This window comes from Cebus imitator, unplaced genomic scaffold (genome assembly GCF_001604975.1).
Source record: "Cebus imitator isolate Cc_AM_T3 unplaced genomic scaffold, Cebus_imitator-1.0 Scaffold346, whole genome shotgun sequence".
Classification (NCBI taxonomy): domain Eukaryota; kingdom Metazoa; phylum Chordata; class Mammalia; order Primates; family Cebidae; genus Cebus; species Cebus imitator.
The window spans coordinates 2,073,083-2,095,851 of record NW_016107661.1 but is presented as its reverse complement, the minus strand read 5'-3'; the positions used below and the strand labels follow the sequence as shown (position 1 = coordinate 2,095,851).

The following is a 22,769-nucleotide window of genomic DNA, read 5'->3' as shown; positions in this document are numbered from 1 at the left end:
AAAAAAAAAAAAAAAAAAAAAGAATCCTCCAATTTCTTTCTATCCCCATAACTCACCCATATTCCAAGCCAACTGACATTGATTTATTTTATTTTATTTTATTTTATTTTGGGACAGAGTCTCACTCTGTCACCCAGGCTGGAGTGCAGTGGTGCAATCTTGCATCACTGCAACCTCCGCCTCCTGGGCTCGAGCGATTCTCCTGCCTCAGCCTCCCCAGTAGCTGGGATTACAGGAGAGCACCACCATGCCCAAATAATTTTTTGTACTTTTATTACAGATGGAATTTCACCATGTTGATCAGGCTAGTCTCAAACTCCTGACTACAAGTGATCCACCTGCGCTGGCCTCTCAAAGTGATGGGATTACAGGTATGAGCCACTGCACCTGGCCCCAGACTATTTCAATAACCCTCTTAACTGTTCTCTTTGCCTCCTTTTCAAGCCTTCTTCAACACAGTAGCCAGATCAACACTTTCTTAAAAACACAACTATTACTACCTTCCTTACTTTTTCAGATCCCTTAATAGCTGCCCAAGGCACTTAGGATACAATCCGAAGTTTGTACCTTGATGATATCTCTCTCACATCTGCTCTTTCAATTCCATCTTACGTCCACTTCAAGGACTCTGTTCTAACCACACCATCTTTGAACTCCTAAAAGCAACAAAGTCTTGCTCCTCACCCATAGACTTTCCCCTAGAACACCTCCATTTAAATATCACTTCCTTCATCACCTACATTAAATGATCACACTCAGCCTACACTCTCATCACACGCTGCGTGTTTACCTTGCAGCACTCACTGTGACTTGTAATTAAACTTTTTTATTGTACAATTACTTATCTAATAGTTGTTTCCTCTGGAGAAAGTAAGACCCCTGAGTGTAGGCAGCACACGTTTCTGGTTTTCCCAGTGTGTCTCTCGCGGCTAGCACACGCCTAGCATAGAGGAGCATTCACTATGTATTTGCTGAATGAATGAATTGCTCTAGCTCCCCGCTTGATCCAGTAAGAGAGCAATTCCAGCAAGGAAGAGACGAGGAAGAGCATCACAGGATTGTAGGGGTAGTGTTCTGATTCCTCACCTTTGACCATATCCCTGATCAAAGCCCTCATAGTGGGGAATAGAGGGTTTGAACAGAAACGTCATTGACTTTGAGCTCAGTACTATGAGGGCTGCTGTGCAAGCCTTCTTGGGAGCCTTTGTGCAGGTGTGAAACCTTCAAGTCCTTCAAAACATCATGTTTGCAGAGTCAGCCTTAGGAAAGGAGCTTGCGATCTGTTTCAGCTACCGTTACGCAGGGGTAGGACCATGTGCACTGAATCATGAGGCATTTTTAAACTTTAGCCTGGAATAGTTTTCCTTCCTTTACTTCCCTATCCTTATGACTTTTTATTAGAATATTTGCATACTAAGTATTAAACTATAGATATGCATACACACACCACATACACACACACACACACACACACATTATTGTACAGTGTGCTCATGTTCCTCATCTTTCTTCACATGGTGAAGAAGGGAAAGAGGAAGAAAATCTCCACAGAACAAGTTTATATTTTAAAAATCATACTAGACATCAACCTCATACACCTTTTGTTTAGTTTTTTTTAAAAAATTTTTGTTGTTGTTTGTTTGCTTGAGACAGAATCTCACTTCTGTCACCCATTTTGAGTATGAGTTTTGAAAGAAAAGGTTAACTTTAGAAAGAAGGGTGGAAAAGGACAGACAGAGTTGGAGGGATTGGATGACCACACAGCCGACAACTTCAAAACAAACTTCAGAACCAGCGACTGATTTCCTAGGGACTCCTGCTTTCACATAGACATCTGCTTCCCACCCACTTGCTGACTGGATCCTTGCCTTTCATTTTCTCTTTTCTCTCTTCCTCCTCATCAGAGCATAAGGTTGTCTCTAACTAAGCAGAGCAGTAATCAATACTACCATTTATTGAAATGATTACTGCCCAACTATACTCCCCGGGTCCCACTCTCTATACTAAAAGATTTATCCCGAACAGACATCCCCTTCTCCCAAGAAGGGACTTGTATTTAATAGTCACAAGAGACCTATGAGTTCCTCTTGTCATCCTCATTACAGAAGACGAAACTGGAGCTGAGGAGGATTAAGTAACTTTCCCACTTTGCATATATGGTGAATAGAAAGCCAAGATTTCAATCCCTACTTGTTTGTCTCCTAGGCTATGCATTTTCTACTGGGACTGCTGCTTCTTTATTTGAATCTTAATGAACTAGTAGACGTGACCCATTGGGTCTATTGAGCATAAACATCCAAAAGAATCCTAGTTCATTTTGCCTCACGATGCACAACATCAAAAAAAATTACTTCCATAGGTTTTTCGGGGAGCAGGTGGTATTTGGTTACATGAGAGTTCTTTAGTGGTGATGTGTGAGATTTCACCCGAGCAGCACACACTGCACCCGATTTGTAGTCTTTTATCCCTCATCCCCCTCCACCTTTCCCCTCAAGTATCCAAAGTCCATTCTTACGACTTTGCATCCTCATAGCTTAGTTCCGAATTATTAGTGAGAATATATGATACCTGCTTTTCCATTCCTGAGTTACTGCACTTAGCTTAATAGTCTCCAATCCCATCCAGGTTGCTGCAAAAGTCATTAATTCATTTTTTTGTATGGCTGAGTAGTATACCACTGTGTGTGTGTGTGTGTGTGTGTGTGTGTGTGTGTGTGTGTGTCACAGTTTCTTCACCCACTCATTGATTGATGGGCATTAGGGCTGGTTCCAGATTTTTGCAATTTGAAATTGACAATGCACAACTTTTGTACATTTCCATCAAGTGAATTTTCAGAGGCTATTGTGGGAGTACATGCTCCACAAAACTAGACTGGGAACACAGGGCATGCAACAAAGCCCATATACATGAATTTACGGATAGAACAGTAATCCACGAGATTGGAGAACCATTAGACCTTTGATTTCCAGGCTCTCCTAACCGTTGCCAGGAAATAACACAACATCCATCACAGATCAGTCAAGGAGAGAGGCTCCTGGCTTGCATCTGCATCAGAAATAATGTCTTGCACCAGAATCTATGTATTCTGAAACTCCTTTTTCTTTTCTTGGACATTATCATGTCATGGACCAATGAGTTATTTTCCAACCAAGATTCCTTCTCTATTATGTGAGTTTCCTAAAGGTATAGATTCTGTTTGACTCACATTTCAAAGTCATTGCCTAGTTCCTCTTAAATATAATCTGAGTCCTCACTGTGGGCAAATAAAAGGCAGCTAAGAGTAGAAAGCCCAAAATACAATGAACTGACTGTAAATTAGCAACATCCATTAAAAAATGAGTTAGCGAAATACATCCAAAGTCATAAAGATGCTTCTATCCTTTGAATAATACTTCTCAGGCACTTACCCCAAAGAGGAAAACACTATAGGTCCTAAGAAATGCACTCTAGTGATACTGGTGTTAGTGAGAAAAGCAGAAACCTACTAGATATTCTAGGATAAAGAGTCAAAACACCATACTGATGATATATTGCATGGCCATTATAATTATGATCGCAGGGAATGAGAGAGAAACATGTAAAGTAAAATAATGCTCAAGCCGCTCAGGGAAGAAATAATAACACAAACCACAAACCCATGATGACCACAGCTTTGGACCACATATCTGGACAGGGATTGCAGAAGAAAGTCAAGAAGGAATGACGGTGGCTTCTGGATAGTGGTGCACATTAGAGCAATTCAGGCTCAGGTGAATGTCATTTCCTCAATGTTGTCAGAGAGTTGTCTGTGTGATAAGTTTAACATGAGCACAAAGAAGGTCACTGAGATTTGGATTCTGTTCCAAAATGAAAGGCAAGCATTTGGAGCACAGCCTCCAGGCGAGAAAGCGCAACTCTGCATGCAAGACATGGAGAATCCCCTACCCGGAGCCAGACCTGCACCAGCCGTAGCGTGATTATGCTCTCGGGCCATCTGCTCTGGGGTTGTGAAGGCAGTCATGTGTCCTCCTGCCTGGACGTCAGGGAGGACACTGATCACTAGTCAATCTGCTCGAAATCTGCCTCCTATGATTAGTCAATCTGCCTCCTATGATTAGTGTGTAATGACTCAGGTAGGTCATGGCCACGGACGTTTCTGTTATTAATGCATTAGTAGCTGTAAATGGGCATTGATTCTGCACAGAGTGCAGCTTTATGGACTTGGTGGGAGTGTCTGCCCCTGTGAAGCGTAAACGGTCATTGCTGCACAAGGAAACAACCCTGAGAGGGCAATGTCCTCTGGGAAGGAAGAAGAAAGACAGCTAGATGAGAAAGGAGAAAAGCTGGGCTGGGACAAAGAAAGTACTTCTATCTGGGATACTCCTTGGTTCTCTCTCACATCTGAAATCAAACTAATCACATCATTCTGAGCCCTCCCTGGGATTGGCTAGTTAGTGACAGTTAATATAACATCGAGGATTTTATTTACTTTAAGGTTTTATTTTACCTTTCAATGTTATGACTGTATGGCACCATGTCTGTCTGTTCACTATGATATCCTTGGTACTCAGCAAGAATCCAACATCAAAAGTTTTCCATAGCTATTTGTGAATGATGGAAGGAAGGAATGATGGCATTACTAATACAAGAATGTTGCCTTCTGGACAAGCGTGGTGGCTCATGCCTGTAATCCCAGTACTTTGGGAGGCTGAGGCAGGTGAATCACCTGAGGTCAGTAGTTTGAGACCAGCCTGGCTGACATGGCGAAACCCCTGTCTCTACTAAAAAATACCAAAAATTAGCCAGGTGTAGTGGTGGGTGCCTATAATCTGAGCATGTGGAAGGCTGAGACAGGAGAATCACTTGAACCCAGAAGGCTGAGGTTGCAGTGAGCTGAGATCGTGCCATTGCACTTCAGCCTGGGCAAAAAGAACAAACTCCATCTCAAAACAAAAACAAAAATGTTAACTTCTACATCAGTGTCATAGCAACCTGAGCTGGAATGTACCACCATCCCGTTTTGCAAGACAATTTATTATCCTTAGACAGAGGGACTGAGGTCCACTGATAGTTAACCAATTTTCTACCAATGCATTTTCACACATACACACCTCATGCACACAAGTCAATCAGTAGGGCAGGAGAATCCTTCTCAGTATGTAATCATTCTGAACAACAATAGCAGCAATCATCATTACTGTTCAATGAGTGCCAACTGTAAGCCAGGCATGGAGTTGGGTTGGTATTTTCTGAAGCAACCATCTGCAAATAACCACCTGAATTCAAAAGAAACTAAGCATACATTTTAGAAAAGAAAAAAAAAAACATTCTGGCTACAGATACATGGACAAAGTTTTTTTGTTTGTTTGTTTGTTTTTGCTTCGGAGCTTCTCATTGGAAAAAATTCCTAGCCTCCTGCATTTGGAGAAACCAAATTCCTGTTTCTGTATCTTCTCAGCCAGCCTATTTCATCAAAATTTTGGTTCATTCTTTGTGACTTCCATAGCCTTCTACAGGAATCACCAGCAGGAATCACGTGATTCCAGATTTACCAGTGTCTTCAGAAAACAACCCTAAATCCTCAGGTTGAGACAGCAAGCAGAGCTATTCTTTAGCTTAAACGAAGGGATTCAGCAGAAATACCATTACTGTTTTTCTTTTATTGGTAACTGGTGAATGATTACGATAAACAGAAAGATTTCACCTCATATGTGTTAAAGCCAACAGAAGGTGAATGCCGGTGAAACTTGCTTTCATTCTTTATAATTCTTAAGTCACTTTTTTTTCAGACAGGGCTTTGCCTCCTCCAGGCTGGAATGCAGTGGCGTAATCAGCTCACTGCAGCCTTGGAATCTTGGGCTCATGTGATCTTGCTGCCTCAGCTTCTGAAGTAGCTGGGACCAAAGGTACACACCACCATGTCTGAATAATTTTTTAAACATTTTTTGTGGAGATAAGAGCGTCACTATATTGCCCAGGCTGGTCTCAAACTCCTAATCTCAAGTGATCCTCCCACCTCAGCCTCCCAAAGTTCCGGGTTTATAAGCATGAGCCACCATGGATGGGTACCTTTCCTGTGATTCTTTAGTACAACTCATGAATGTGGATCAAACTATATTAATATCAGTTTCTCATTATAGCAAAGAGAAAGCAAAATGTCTGCTTGTTTTAGTTGCAAACCTAATTTAGCTACACGGTACACTGCTGAGATTCGCTTGGGTGGTTGGCAAAATATTAAGGAAAATGCTAGGGAAAGTTGCAAGATTATAGTTTCAAACCTTTTGGAAGACACAAAGGTTTTTATTAACTTGTAGAATGGGCTGAAGGCAGCCAGTCCTTATTGTAGAGCATTAAGTAATAGGGTGAAGATTAAGGATAAACAGAAGCTTCTCCAAGTAAGTCTGTTTACCTCACATTTCCTTTGTGTTTGACTCTGTTTACTCATATAAACTTTGGGCTGCATGGTCCTCTTTGGGTGAGGTTGTAAGGGGATTACTGGCCAGATGTGGTGGCTCACGCCTGTAATCCCAGCACTTTGGGAGGCTGAGGCAGGCGGATCAGAAGGTCAGGAGATCAAGACCATCCTGATCAACATGGTGAAACCCCATCTCTACTAAAAATACAAAAATTAGCTGGGCATGGTGGCGCACACCTGTAGTCCCAGCTACTCGGAAGGCTGAAGCAGAGAATTGCTTGAACCTGAGAGGTGGAGGTTGCAGTGGGCCGAGATCATGCCATTGCATGCCAGCCTGGGCAACGAGAGAGAAACTCCATCTCAAAACAAAATAAAAAACAAAGGGGATTACTGGTTAATGGTGTTTATTCTGGGCCCCAGAACCAAAACCTTTGATCATTCGTAAAACCACTCTTTCAACCATGTCAATTATCCACAAGCAGGTGGACTTAGAGCCTCTGTTATTAAATCTATACTGAATAAATGCAAGGGGGAACAGTAAGTAGGGGTTGGTTAGCTGCGGTCGCCCTCTGAGTCACTGATGACCATCTCTAGCCCACTCAAATCACTGTACTGGACATGTCTATTTCATTCATCCATCGCTGAGTCAGGGTCTGCAGGACAGACCTCCGCAGATGGTGATCAGTGTCTCAGGTGGTGACCCAACGCAATCAATCCCACAGTACTCTCTCTCCAAGTCTGAGAGAAAATGGGCTAATTTCTGTACACAAGTCAGCCAGGGAGGGACTGGCTGGTTCTGGTCATAACTCATTCATCTCTGCCTTGCTGAGATAATGATACTTCCCTTCAACCCTCTCTTCTGTGGCCTAGTTTCTATATCTCTTGTTTGTTTTCTGAATTCCAAGTGGGATGGGGCCCTAGTTAAAGACAATTTGATATAGAGCATGTGTTCTCACCCAAATCACAATTGAATTGTAATCCCCAACGTTGGAGGTGGGGCCAAGTGGCAGGTGATTAAATCGTGGGGGCTGTTTCTCATGAATAGTTTAATACCATCCCCTTGGCACGGTCCTTGCAATAATGAGTGAGTTATAGCAATATCTGGTTGTTTAAAGTGTGTGGAGCCTCCTCTGCCTCTCTTGCTCCTGCTCTGGCCATTTAAGACAGGTTGGCTCCCACTGTGGCTTCTGCCATATAATTGTAAGTTTCCTGAGGCTTCCCCAGAAGCTAAGCAGATGCCAGCATCACACTTCCTGTACAGCCTGTGCCTCTGTGAGCCAATTAAATCTCTCTTCTTTATAAATTACCCTGTCTGAGTTATCTCTTTATAGCAATGTGAGAATGAACTGACACCTTATTCTGTTCAGTTTCTTATTATCAGTATTGCAATGAGGAAAGTGAAACCAGATTGGTCAAATGTGTTCTTAAGAGTTGTGTGATTCTTATAATTGGGAGCTAAATCAAGCGGACCTGTGGACTTAGAATATTAACTATGGAGACTCAGAAGGGTGGGAGAGTGGGGGGAAGCTGAGGGATGATAAATTATTTAATGAATACAGGGTACACTATTAAGGTGGTGGTTACGCTAAAAGCCCAGAGTTGGACTGGGCTGTGGCTCACGCCTGTAATTCTAGCACTTTGGAGGCTGAGGAGGGTGGATCACTTCAAGTCAGGGGTTTGAGACCAGACTGGCCAACATGGTAAACCCTCTCTCTACTAAAAATACAAACACGAGCCAAGCATGATGGCGCACGCCTGTAATCCCAGCCAATTGGTGGGTTGAGGCACTAGAACAGCTTGAACCTTGGAGGTGGAGGTTGCAGTGAGTTGATGGGTAACACACCACTGTACTCCCACCTGGGTGAAAGAGTGACACTCCATCACACACACACAAAAAGCCCAGACCGCATCACTATGCAATACATCCATGCATGGGCACCATACTTGCAACCCCTAAATTTACAGAAATTAAAAAACGTTAAACAAATAAACAATGGTCTCAAAAGACACTTATGTGGTCAAATCACAAGGATTGTTCCCTTCCTTTTTTCAAAGGTTGATCTATGTTTGGGGTGTGGGGGTGCTATGGGCAGTCACGGATGACAGAAGAGTCATTTATAAGTACAGACTGTGATCACCATCACAGCACGAATTCATGCAACTCAATAAAAAACTCTTTCAAAATATGCACCTGCTTGTGACTTTTACAGGTGCTAAAGATACAGCAGTAAGCAAGACAGACACACCCCATGCCCTCAGAACTCCTCCAGTCCAGCTGGGAAGGCAGATTGTGCACATGCAGTAAAGGCGGTCATCAGGGAGTGTCATGAGCGCTGTGGCAGATTTTAACTGGGTGAAAATGATGGAGAAGAACAAGGCTGACAGTGGGGTGCTGCCTGGGCTTCCCTCTTCCTTACCCAAACTACTCCCATACAAACTTCCCTCATACCTTCCATTCTTTCACATCCTCCTCTGTCCTAACAATAAAGAAGCAGAAGGAAAGAAGTTCTTTTATCTCTCTTCCTTCTCTTTCTCTCTTTCTACCTTCTCTTTCTCTCCTTCTCTCTCTCTCCTCCCTTCTTCATCTACTCATTCAATCAAAAAAGATCTGCAGAGTTCCTGCCCTTTGTATAGCTGAGGGAAGCTGGGAAAAGAGCTCTGCTACGCAGCAGCTTAGGATAGATAAGAGATATTCAGGCTGGGCGCCGTGGCTCACGCCTGTAATCCCAGCACTTTGGGAGGCCGAGGCGGGTGGATCACGAGGTCAAGAGATCGAGACCATCCTGGTCAACATGGTGAAACCCCGTCTCTGCTAAAAATACAAAAAAATCAGCTGGGCATGGTGGCGTGTGCCTGTAATCCCAGCTACTCAGGAGGCTGAGGCAGAAGAAGTGCCTGAACCCAGGAGGTGGAGGTTGCGGTGAGCCGAGATTGCGCCATTGCACTCCAGCCTGGCTAATGAGTGAAACTCCGTCTCAAAAAAAAAAAAAAAAAAAGAGACATTCATAGGTAAAGTGTAAACGAGAGTGTGTGGGGTGGCTGGGGGACAGTGAAGTGTCAAAGCAAACGGGATGGTCAGCGGGCATTATCTAGATGAGTTTGTCCTTCCAGACCACATACTCTGAATGCATGTGGCATGCAACCCACCCTGTGGCTGATCATGAATTAAAGTAATGCCCTACGTCATGCCTGTTCTATGTGCTAGACGACGTTCTCTCTCCCTCTTGTATTCCAACTGGTGCCTTTTAACATCTTCGACTTGCAACCCATCTGCTGAATTTTGCATGTGAGAGAATTGCACCTCCCTGGAAGGCAATCATTGCTGTTTTTCTTTTGATACCTCCTTACCCTGTTCCACTCTTGCCTGCTCCACTGAAACCCAGATTCTGAAATATGATCATAGGGTCAACTTTCTACCTTGAAAGTTGGCTTAGGATTTTCTTTATCCTACAAGGGGCAATCAAGTAACTGAAGTAGACAGAGAAAAATTTATTATCAGGAGAGCTTAACAGAGATCTATACAGAAGTATAGACTAAAAGAATTCCTATATCCCAGCTGGTGAGACCAAGTGTAGCAAGTGCTTAGAGTTGGGAAATCAACATGTTTAGATATCAAGAGATCAACTTGCTTTGCTGGAATAAAAGGTATCTAGGGTTTCATGGAGAGAAGGTAAAATATTAGGTAGGGATTAGCTTACTGACCAACAAACTAGATGATATTCATGTTTCAAGAGTATCAGTCCTTCAATCTGTGGGATGGGATCCAGGGGAAGGTGGCTTTAGGTGTGAAGCTACTTAAAAAGAATCCCCAGATATGTAAGTAAGAAGTACCTGGAGCAATATGCCAACAGAGGAAATGAAAACAAGGCTTCTAGAAGATACAGAGAAAACACTCACTTATCCCTTGTGGTGGATGAAAAACAAGACGATGTCAATAACTAAAGCTTTGGGACAAAAGATCCAGGGAGGAGACTGGTGCCCATGGGTGAGCGAGTGAGACGCAGTCTGATTTCAAGTGTTATGCACTGGGAGCCATAAGTGACAGACAGAAATAAGTGAAGATGTATAGCAATCCTTGCTGCATATAGCATCAAAATTCAGTGACAGATTTGGAGACTCTTATTCTAGACCTATCAACACAGAAACAAAAGCTTTGAAGAAGAATACTGAGGGAATAAAAACCAGCCATCAGAAAGACCCATAAGGTCTCTCATCTTGTCAATGTTGTGCTTCTCTCACTTACGCAATACCCCATCAAAAGGCGAGATGTGTTTATCTATCTCTTCATGCTTCCATCCGTCTATTTGCTTGACCATTATTATATACAACATGTACTGATGGTCAGCTATATGCCAGCACTACAGTAGATGCCGTGGAAATAACCAGAGGTGATATACTATTGAATAATCAGCATGCACGAGGCACCAACCAGTTAGAATAGACGAATGCTGTGGCATTGAGCAGTGTCCCAGGGGACCAGTAAACCTTTAGTTCTGGATCAAGGGTAAATACAAGGAAGCAGAACATATGGAAAGGCAGGGAATAGAGGACACTTTGGGGCTTGAGACAGTAGCAATTTATCAATCAGAGTCCTAATTGATCTATAACAGCTAAGTATCAGCCTAGGTACAAGGACGGACGATTCTGACCTAGCCCCTATATTTATAAGGCCTCTAGCCTAAAGCCATCCTATACGACAATACAGCAGCAGGTTACTAGCCACATGTTCTTAAATTTAAATTAATGAACTCTCCCAACACAAAGAAATGATAAATATTTGAGATGATGGATATGCTAACTACCCTGATCTGATTACTATGCAGTATATGCATAAAAACATCACTATGTATCCGATGAATATGTGCAATTATTATTTGTCAATTAAAAATAAAGTAACACAGCCAGACATGATGGCTCACACCTGTAATCCCAGCACTTTGGGAGGCCGAGGCAGGTAGATCACCTGAGGTCAGGAGTTTGAGACCAGCCTGACTAACATGGTGAAAACCTGTGTCTACTAAAAATATAAAAATTAGCCAGTTGTGGGGGTATGTGCCTGTAATCCCAGCTACTTGGGAGGCTGAGGCAGGAGAATTGCTTGAACCTGGAAGGCAGAGGTTGTAGTGAGCCGAGATTGTGCCACTGCACTCCAGCCTGGGCAACAGAGTGAGACTCTGTCTAATAATAATAATAATGGTAGTAGCAGTAAAAGTAATAGAAAAAATTTTTAAATAGTGTTTTTAAAAAACCACTTAGTTTTCAGGTGCAATAATCACATTTCAAGTGTTCAATTGCTCCATCTGGCTGGTAGTTACCATATTGAACGGCACAGACAAAGAGTATTCTGAATCTATTCTCTTAGCAGGGTGAACTATGTAAGGTGAATAAGTATGTAAAGTAGCTTCATTGTGGTAATCATTTCACAAGGTATACGCATATTAACGTATCTCATATACACCTTAAATATATACAATTAAAAAAACGTTTCATTTTTAACAATTTTGAAGGTATAGGTGGTTTTGGTTACATGGATAAGTCCTTTCCTGGTGATTTCTGAAATTTTGGCTCACCCATCACCCAAGCAGTGTACACTGTGCCCAATACTTACAAAACCTCCCAATTTTCAGGAAATGCTGAAGACTGAACTTCAAAGACATGAAAACATAGATGTGGTATGTAGGGAATCAGAGATGGAATTTCCTTTATTATGAGGAACAAAAGCTGCGGGTCTAATCTCCTGTGTGATACAAGCCTTAGCTGATCAGGGTTACACTGAGTCATTCTGATGTAGCTAACAGAGAATCTACCATCTTTTTAGTACTTCCTGCCTCTCCCTTCTTCTTCTGCTCTCCTCCCAGCCTTCCCCTTCTGAGTCACCAAAGCCCATTATATTATTATTATACCTTTGAAATAGATGTAATTCTTATTTGTCCATTATACCTCAATAAGACTTGGAGAAAGAAAAATATTCCTATAATCACACAAATGGGGTACTGGATAGCACTAGACCAAAGAAAAAGACAAACATAAAATTAAGGTTTGCACAGTTAATTAATTAATTAATTATAAATGTGATGCAGCATGCCATGAGATTTTTAACCTGACAGAAAAATAGAGGCCAAGGAGACCTTCACTTGGAAGCTAAATTTCCAAGTTGCAGAAAATCACGCTGAGGTTTAAGTTCCACCACTGACCCTGGTACTATGATATTTGTGTGGCTTTCCCTTTAGCATATAGATGACAACAAAGGGGTATGAATGCCTAGAAAACAGATGCTGGTTTCTGGGAGCTTACTCTCTACATCATGTGCATGGACCAATCTGTTATTCTATCTAAACCTGTCAAAACAGAAGTGAAAGCTTGGAAGAAGAATATTAACGGAATAAAAATCAAGCATGGGAAAGACCCATACTGGTGTCTTGTCTAATGTCAAAGCTATCTTTCTCCCACTTACACAATACTCCATCAGGAGTTAGGATGCATTTATCTACCTATTTGTCTTTCTATTCTTCTACCTGTTTGACCATCATTATATTCAACAAGTACTTCTGGTCTACTAGCACCACAGTAAATGCTGTGGATATAATCAGACGTGATATAGTATTGAACAATCAGCAATCCAAAGGGTCCTGAGGCCAAGGAAACATTCCGGGAAAAAATTAAAACAAGAATAACCAAACTTTGGAAGCAGGAAATGAAAATTGATTGTCTGAAGCCAATAGATACATCAAAACCCTGATTCGGACTAAAATACGGCATTCTTCACAACATCAGTCCAAGCCTCATGTCAGCCATGAACAAATTCCAACTGCTAATTCATTACTTCTGCTAAAATCCTGTGAGAAGCTGGAGCAATTTCTCAACCAGCATGTATGCAACATGTTATAGGTAAAGAACACACAAAACCCAGGCATGTGGCCAGCTTAGATACCAAATCATCTGCCTTCCTGATAACCAAGTGGCCTCCCAGAACATAATCTTTGCTCCAGGGAAAGTGGCCTCTTGGTTTCGGAAGTGGACTGAGGTTCTCTGTACCAGAGAAGCTGCAATCAATCCCAAGGGCAAGCTGGAAATCTACTAGATACACTGAGATGGGTCAGTGCCCATAAACCTCCCAGTCAGGCATCTTGCCATTTCTTCCTTTCTTTTCTTTCTTTTTTTAAAATGAATTTATTTCTTACACTTCTGGAGGCTTAGAAGTCCAAGGTAAAGGAGGCATGTCTGGTGAGGGCCTTCCTGCTAGGAGGGACTCCGGGAAGTTCAGGTGAGGCAGTACAGGACACTGCATGGAAAGGGTACATCTTAGCTTAGGTCTTTAGGTCTCTCCTTCTCTTCTTTTTTTTTTTTTTTTTTTTNGATGGAGTCTTGCACTGTTGTCCAGGCTGGAGTGCAGTGGTGCTGTCTCGGCTCACTGCAACGTCCACCTCCCAGGTTCAAGTGATCCTCCTGCCTCAGCCTCCCAACTAGCTGGGATTACAGGTGCCTGCCACCACGCCTAGCTAATTTATTTGTATTTTTAGTAGAGACGGGGTTTCACTATGTTGGCCAGGATGGTCTCAAATTCCTGACCTCATGATCCACCCTTCTCAGCCTCCCAAAGTGCTGGGATTACCGGCATGAGCCACTGTGCCCAGCTCCTATTCCTTTCTAAAATGATTTTTTAAAAATGATCACATGTACTCACTGGTGTAGAGCAGTCAATTAATACATTTTACGTCTCTCTTTAGACAGCAGTTGTAGATACAGAAATACCATATCCATAGACAAATTAACATGAGCTCCCTTACATCCCTGTACTAATTATCTTAGGGGCCACAGCCTCCCTTAGGTTAGAAGTTTCAGTCCCCGTGCAGGGTTGGAACAGGAATTTCTTTCAGAGAAGCAGCAATGTGAATCATGTTCAGCAGGCAGAGGAATGGGAAGGTCATATATGATCTGAAAACTCATCCTTGAAGCCTTTTGTCCTCCGTCCCTCCCCTCCCTGCCCCAGCACCAACAAAGGCATCTAGGAGAAGAGAAAGAGGCTGCTTGAAACAGAAAAAGATAAAGTAACAAGCATATTTAACTTTACACCAAATAGATCTGAACAGACTTTATGCCAAACAGGCCCCTCCTTTTTACCTACAAAACCTCCCAGTTTTCAAGAAATGCTGAAGCCTGAACTTCAAAGACATGAAAAGATAGATGTGGCATGTAGGGAATTAGAGATGGAATTTCCTTTATTACCAGGAACAAAAGATACAAGTCTAATCTCCTGTGTGATACAAGCGTTACCTGATCAGGGTTACACTAAGTCATTCTGATGTAGCTAACAGCGAATACACCATCCTTTTACTTCTTTGTAACCCCGCCTTCTTCTTCTCTGTATTTGAATATGCAAATTCTAAGGCGATAGAAAGAGCCCTGCAATCCCACTGAAGGCAAAAGAATTCCCTTTGATCAGCCTCTCCCAGGCCTGGAGTCCTATGGCCACCAATTCTACCTGCTCCTTTATGACAAGGGCTGATAATTGATGTATCAAATTATATTCCAGCACTTTCAGAAGCAGAACCTGATAAGAAATTCTGTATTCCTATGAAGGAAGCTACATCTTGAAAAAGAAATATTTCTTTCAGTTTGCCTTTTAAAATGTTGATATTTATTATTAAACTATTACAGATTTATTCCTACAGCAAGGTGTTTACCCACAAAACTATTGCAGAGGAAGGCTGGTATCAGAGACTTTGTGAAGGTGATACCCCAAATGCTAGTGCATATATGTATTACAAAGAAAAACAGCGGACAAAATATTGCTAGCTTCACCAGAAATAAGGTCCTTGCATGCAATAAGAAAGGCAGAAAGCAGAAAAGTGCTTACTTGCTGAAAACAAATGAAATTTCTAAAATGTACCCCAGCATCTTAAAGTATGAAATTTTTTGTGCAGTAATTTCTGTATCACAGTCACATATTCCAGCTCAAAAAGAGCGAACGAATTGTTCCTAAATGCCTCAAGAAATACATGCTCTCAGTAACTGATCTGTGTTTGCTGGTATTTCTTTCTACTTTGCAGGGTCATGTGGCTCAGAAGGGGGACAGAATGTCTCCGGAGGAGAAAACCTTAGAGGGAAAAAAAAGAAACCAAAACCACATTTTATTTGAATCCCCAGCTAATAAAAGCGCAGTTAACCAGTTGATAATCTCACACGTTTCCCAGGTTCGTTGGGGAGGGAGGGCTTACAGAGGGTGGTTTTACTTTGCCAGCCCTCTTCTCATCTCTGGTACAATAGTGCAGAAGAGAAAGACACAAGCAGGCAGCAAAGTTTTTGTAACAGCTTCAAATCTTCACAAAAGAGCTTTTCATAGAGAACAAGATCAAAAAATGGATATATTTAGGGAATGAATGTTCTAAATGGGTTGCACTTACTGAATGCTGAGTCTGATCAAGGAAACTGTAAGTTCCACTTGCATGAGTTCTTCGAGCAGTTTCCTGAAGAAGAAAATGGGGAGAGATTTTAGTATCGAGGAATGTATTCTTGAATTCTGTCTACAAGTTTTTGGTTAGAGTAATATTGAACAACCTCCAAAATACGTTCTGACTCTACTGTGAATTTAACAGCAATGATGCAATGACGGCGATGATGATGATGAAAATGAGACCAGGTGCAGTGGCTCATGCCTGTAATTCCAGCACTTTGGAAGTCCGAGGCAGGTGGATCATGAGGTCAGGAGATCAAGACCATCTTGGCCAAGATGGTGAGACCCCATCTCTACCAAAAATACAAAAATATTAGTGGGGCATGGTGCTGCATGCCTGTAGTCCCAGCTACTTGGGAGGCTGAGGCAGGTGAATCACTTAAACCCAGGAGGGGGAGGTTGCAGTGAGCTGACACAGAGCCACTGACACAGAGCCACTGCACTCCAGCCAGCCTGGGCGACAGAGTGAGACTGCGTCTCAAAAAAGAAAAAGATTCAGTTCTTCAATATTTTCATTACATCCTCTCAGGTCCCAATAAAGAAGGTGTTATTATCTTCTCTATTTCAGAAGAGGAAACTGAGGCCCAGACAGCTCCCATAGTTCACAAGACATGCATGTACATCATGATGCCTGAATTTGAACTCGGACAATTACACAACAAGCTTGGAAGCACTCTACTGTATTCTCCTCTTACACCATGAGCTCTTGTCACTGGGGGTGTTCGAGGGAAGACTGGAAGTTGACATTTCAGACATATCATTGTGGATTTTCCTCCTGGGAATTAGTTTGGATAAAATAAATTCTAAATGTCCTTTCAACTGTAGAACTACAGGATTCTATAAATGCTCATTCAGGTGATGAATTTCAAAGATGGAAATGATTTCATTTTGCAATGAATAGAATTATAAGGTACTCCAGTAATAATAAATTTCAAAAATATGGCTAACATCACTCAATCAGAGGGAGTAAATTTCATGTTCATTGGTATTTAAATAAACCAAATATCACCTGAATTGCAAATGGCATTATAATCTCCTATAGTTCAGTGAGTTGGAAGAGAGGTCATCTCCCACCAGAAAAGTCCAGATTTCCTGGTAGATCTGAAAGACATTTATGGCATCCTGTACCTAAGGGGGTTGGGATACTGACTTGCATCCTTTCTAGGGAGAAACCTAAGTAGCAGAGATGGGACTGCTTTGTAGGGTTCTGGAATCCTGTGCTCACTGAATTACTCATATAAAGTAGCAATGCAATTTACACCAAGACTCAACACAGTTCACAAGATTCAGAGGTACATTTTAAACATTATTTGGAAATATATTTAGAAAATATACCCTCTTTCTTAATGTGATAAGTATATGTAGATACGTATATAGATATACATATATATGAAGACCACATATGTGTATGTATTTGTATATATATGTGTATCTAGTCTTCAAATCTAGTCTTCAAATTACAACATCTAAGAACATCAGGTGACTTCAAAATATTGGAAACAGGGGGGACCTGCAGAAAGACCCAAGAATAGATAGAGCTATTAAGTGGTTGAAAAGGTGGTGATAATATTTACCCTTCAATAGCCTTCTGATTTGCATTTTGATGCTTTCAATTTCTTTCAACTAATAAAAATGACCAATCTCATGGGTCAGTGTCAACAAAAGGCAATGATGCATTCATTCATCCATTCACCCATTTATCCATCTATCCACTTATTCACCCAACCACTTATCCATCCATCCATCCACCCATCCACCCATGTATCCATCCACCCACCCACCAATCCATCTATCCACCCACACAGCCACCCACCCACATATGTGTCCACCTGGCCTCCATCCATCTATCCATCCATCCACCCACCCATCCATCGATCTTTCTAGTCATCCTTGGCTTCACTACCTTGTAGCTTTGTGACCATGACCAAGTCACTCAACCTATCTTTGTCTCAGTTTCTTCATTTTTAAAATGGGAGTAAACAGTACCTTCCTCAAGGAATTCAGGTGAATGTTAAAAGTTAATATTTGTAAAACACTTAGCATTGTGCTTGGCACAAAGTCAGCACTTTAAAAAAGTTTGTAGTTTATTAAGCTTTTTTAATAGCAGGTACTGTCCCCTTGGTGCCTACAGTTCAGTGGGGAGTATAGACAGATCTTCACTGGGGACATTGAGGAAGCCTCCATGAAAGAAGCAGCAATGGAGAGACATCTTAAAGGTGAGAAGTGGAAGAACATGATCTGGGAAGAAAAGAACAGTTAGAATATAGTCAAAACACATGGTTCTTTTCTGTAAATTCAGTTTGCCTCAACTGGAGGATTAACTGAGTCCCAATAATTATAGTGGTTGTAGTTTTATTGAATCCATAGTATATCCCAAACTTCTTATCAAAATTTTTATGCATCCTCTCACTTATTGAAAATGATCACTGCCATGGTCAGGTTCAGCCTTTTCAGCCCCGACTCCCTCTTTCCCATCACTTCCTCCATCTCTGAACATGCTTGTACACGCTAAGATCCAGCTAAATCAAATACTTAAAAGACACAATGCACTGGTATTCCCTTAGCCCTTTTATTACAACGCTCTTTTATCATAAACTGCTCTTCACCTGGCCCCATTTGAACTCATGGAAGGTCTTGAGTCTTGAGACTTGAAGGTCTACTCAAGCATGCTCTTTGTAGCTTTCATTGATCCTTCTAGTGGGACTGAATTTTGGGAGAGGTCCCTATGGCTATTCACATATTCTTCTATCAGAAGCAGAATTATACATCCTTTCTAAGCTTTTGTGGACCTGGCCTACCCAGGCTGTGCATTCCTGGAAGGCAAGGGCAATGTTTAATTCAACACTGTAACTTTGTAGTCTAGGACAAGGCCCCTTAGGAGCAGCTCACTACACTGGGTAGCCTAAGAAGTGATTCCTCCTCCTTGCCCCAGAGGGTTAAAGCACCAAGAAAAGACTCTGACCTTCATTCCAGAAAGAGGTTTCTCTGAGCAACATGGCTTTCTCTGGCAGTACCATGCTTAGTACCCAGGCAATAATATTTAATTTCATGTCCATGTCAGTCCAAACCTACACCTTTACATCTGTTTTTAATCTAACCTGCAGTTGAAATGAATTTTCTAGCCCCCTCCTTCTCACTAATAAGAATCTGTCAAGTCCTTTAGGGGGATTATTTTATAAAAAAACAGAGGCTGAGAACCATTGTTATTAAGTGAGAACAGAAATGATCATTAACAACAGCACCAGACAGCAAGAAAACCCTAATATGCTCTCCAGAGTTCCAGAGGAACGATGTCATGTTATTTTTTTTTAACTAAGATTGTTCTGAGTTTGCAATTACTCTTGCAAACTATGTGAAGAGCAATTTGTGACCAGGGAGAATCTTGAGTCCCAGTGGAATTGGGTGGAATTTTCATTGTACCAAGACTACAGGGGAGCTAAAGAGCTGCAAGTGAAGGGAACTCAAAGGACATTGAAACAAAGTCAGGCAGAACAAAGGTGAATACTCAGTTCATGCATTAGCTACCTTCACCTCTGCACTCCATCCAAATGGATGCACAAAATAGCAAACCGATTACTTCCAAAACACTGGTGTTGATGACCCCTGGACAGCCAGAATGTAGTTTAAGTTTCTAACTCTGACTCTCTAAACAGGACTGGCTACTGCAACGTTTCTATTTCTATAGACTCTGCCATCAACTGATTCACAGACTTCCCCAGGCGATGACTCCAATGCCATTTCCTCCTCCCTCCAGGCTCGCACCCCTTGCCCCTGGACAGGACAAGCAGTGTGATCCTTACAAAATGCAAATGTGACCTTGTTACTTGATTGTTTAAATCCTACATTACTGGCTTCCCACTTCATTCCAAAACTACCCTGATAACAGTTTGACACCCTGAATGATTTTCTCCTGGACACAGCTCCAGCCTTATTTATTTATGCATAAGGGGGTCATAATCCCCACCAACCCCGGATACCAGCTCCAGAGACTTTCCAGTTCTGGACCACACTTAACTCCCCACCTGCCACAGGGATGCCTTGCATGCTATGCCTTTGACTGGGGATGCTCTTTGCACCTAATCAACTCCGACGCATTGCTGCATTCTGATGGAACCCCCACCCCGAGCGCATGGCTTTAAGAGCCCATTATCCTTTCTTCATAGCCCATATCCCAGCTGTCACTTTGCATCCAACTAAAAATCATCTGACGAAAATTTGCCTGTCTCATCAGCACCTTAGTTAGCTCCATGAGGGCAAGAAATGTATGGGTTTTGCTCACTATTTTAACTCCCATCACAACACCATGGATATGGAAGACATTCAATAAATATTTACTTAAGGAAGAAAAGATGGAAGGCAGGGAGACAGGGAGGAAGGAAAGAAGGATGGAACTCTCACCTTAGTCAGCCTATGGCTAATTTTAGACACACACGAGGTGACTACTCAGCCTCCCCAAAAGTCATTTCCCTCCAGAAACCCATCTCTGTCAAGCACAGTGCCAGAAACTGGGTCTCAAGTGCATGATCCTGGCTCCATTAGTAAGTGCTATGTTGAGCAGGGATGAAACCTCACCCTATCTAGGTTCAATTTTCTGCTAGGAATTTGCAAGGGACACTTAAGTTTTGACAGTAACTGTGCGGTCACTTCTCTGTCACATGTGCAGAAAACAGCAGAAGTAGCAATAAACAGAGGGAAGAAGAGAGCGGAAGTGCCACGGAGGAGGATTTTGGGGTGGGAGCAAGGGCTGCCTTGTTTCCCGATTACACAGCAGTACAAAAATGCTGGTCCCTCCTGGGACTGAGCACACTTCCTGATTTTTAGTGCTGAAACTCACTTCTGTGTTCCTGTGCTGTGTAAGAAAATACGCCCATTTCTTGAGTGAGTTTGAGTGGGTTTCTGTTGCTTGCAAACAATGGAATTATGTATAAGATCATCTCAGAGGGCGGTGCCTCACCTAGCTGGTATGTTGTACCTGCCCTGCATTCAGGGAAGTAAACTGTATCTTGATCACATCAGGGATTGTGATGGGATGCACCCTCTCCAAGCCTCACAGCAGCCCCAGACCTCATTCAGGTGTCTGGAGTTTAACTGTCCTTGAAAGAACCCTGAAGCAGCATCAGCAAGCTGCCCAGAGTTGCTTGGTACCACTCAGGGATTAAGATGTGAGATTCCTGGTGGTGGAGAGGTCAGTGCCCATCACAGCTGGGATGGGAGAAGTGAACTAGGACAGGAAGCACACTGAAGCCTGCTTAGATTGGAGATAGAGGCCCTCCCCATGGCAATCCAGTGACTCCCAGCCACGTAACAGAAAACTGCTGGCCAATAACCACTATGGCAGTCAGATTATCTGATCGGCCTCAGCCTGCCATGCAAATGATTCATGTGTTCCTGGATTCACTGCAGGATCACTGCACCCTGAGGTCCAGCCTCAGAAGCAATATGCAATTTTACTGTAGACCAGTGGTTCCTTTTCTAAGGACAGCCATGGGTTAAAGCACCACCTTTCTCTGCCATCAGGGGTAGGCATTTCACACAGTGAGGACAGCATGGAATATCCTTTGACTTCAGGAGATGATTCTCCAAGGTCATCTCCTTTTGCTTCCCATCCCATCCCCGCATCAGATGCCTGGTCTCTGTGATGAGTGCTGCCCAAAGACAGATTCTTTTTCTCCCTTTATATTTGTTGAATATAAGTGCATGAGCCGAACAAGAATGAAACCCAAAAGCCAATAGATCTAAACTAAAATGAAATGTCCTAGTGTCTCTGATATCACTGTGCCTGTGCACTGCTTGTTTCCTATGTCTGGGATTCTGTTCCTTTTTTTTTTTAACCACTGGTAAACGTGCACCTGTTCTTCACAGCTTCAGGCAGTCCTCGCTCACTCTCCCAAGCACAGTGAATCATGCCCTCTTCACTACCCCTGGAATCCCGTTAGTATCTCTAAAGACTTACAATTCGTAGGTATCTGTCTCTACATCTGTCTTCTCTACTGGAGTGGCAGCACCTCAAAGCTCAGGCTGTGCCTGGTCTTTCATGAGTCACAGTACAGTTTGACATGCTACAGGTTTTGGACACAGATGTCATTTCAAAATCAGTTCTCTTATTAATTCTGGGGAAGCTGCTTGACTGCTCAGAACCTTGGTTTTTTAAATCCATAGAATGGGTATAATTATGGCCACCTCAGAGGGTTGATGTGAGAACATTACAACTAAATTACCTGGCCCTAGTACTAAATAATTATTTCTCAAGCCAAACAGCCAAGACCTACTTCAACAACAGTCCTTTCAATAAACCAAGTCTTACTGTGCTTTGCAAAATTATGCCAGGTTGGTGAGATCATCCAGATGACTTTCAGCATAGCCCAGTGTCAGAAGCCATTACTGCACCTGCCAAATAGTAAGTGCTCATTGAAGATTCCTAAAAATAAGGAACCCAGCCGGGTGCAGTGGCTCACGCTTGTAATCCCAGCACTTTGGGAGACTGAGGCGGGTGGATCATGAGGTCAGAAGTTCAAGACCAGCCTGGTCAACATAGTGAAACCCCATCTCTACTAAAAATACAAAAATTAGCTGGGCATGGTGGTGTGTGCCTGTAATCTTAGCTACTCGGGAGGCTGAGACAGGAGAATCGCTAGAACCCAGGCAGGAGAATTGCTTGAACCTGGGAGGCTGAGGTTGCAGTGAGCTAAGATTGCGCCACTGCACTCCAGCGTGGGTGACAGAGTGAGACTTCGTCTCAAAAAACTAAAATAAGGAACCCAGGAGGCTTTCCTCTCACTGGTGAAATAAAATTGCAGCCGCTACTCTAAGGTTTATATGTCACTTACGCTGTTTAAAGGCAGTAAGCATCATTGCATTTGTAATAAGCAAATGCAATACACATTGCACTCCAATGCAATTAGTCTTTCTGCTGCATTTAAT

At 42.4% G+C, this 22,769-nt stretch overlaps 1 protein-coding gene across 1 annotated transcript in view; it reads right to left on the bottom strand.

Annotated features, from left to right (window-relative positions):
• Nucleotides 1-22,769, bottom strand: part of LOC108287505 (serine/arginine-rich splicing factor SR45) — a 1,472,561-nt gene that overhangs the window by 331,659 nt on the left and 1,118,133 nt on the right. The window contains exon 7 of the mRNA XM_017505949.2: nucleotides 15,799-15,861. Within this exon, the coding sequence (XP_017361438.1) occupies nucleotides 15,799-15,861 (63 nt within the window). The remainder of the gene's footprint in view (nucleotides 1-15,798; nucleotides 15,862-22,769) is intronic.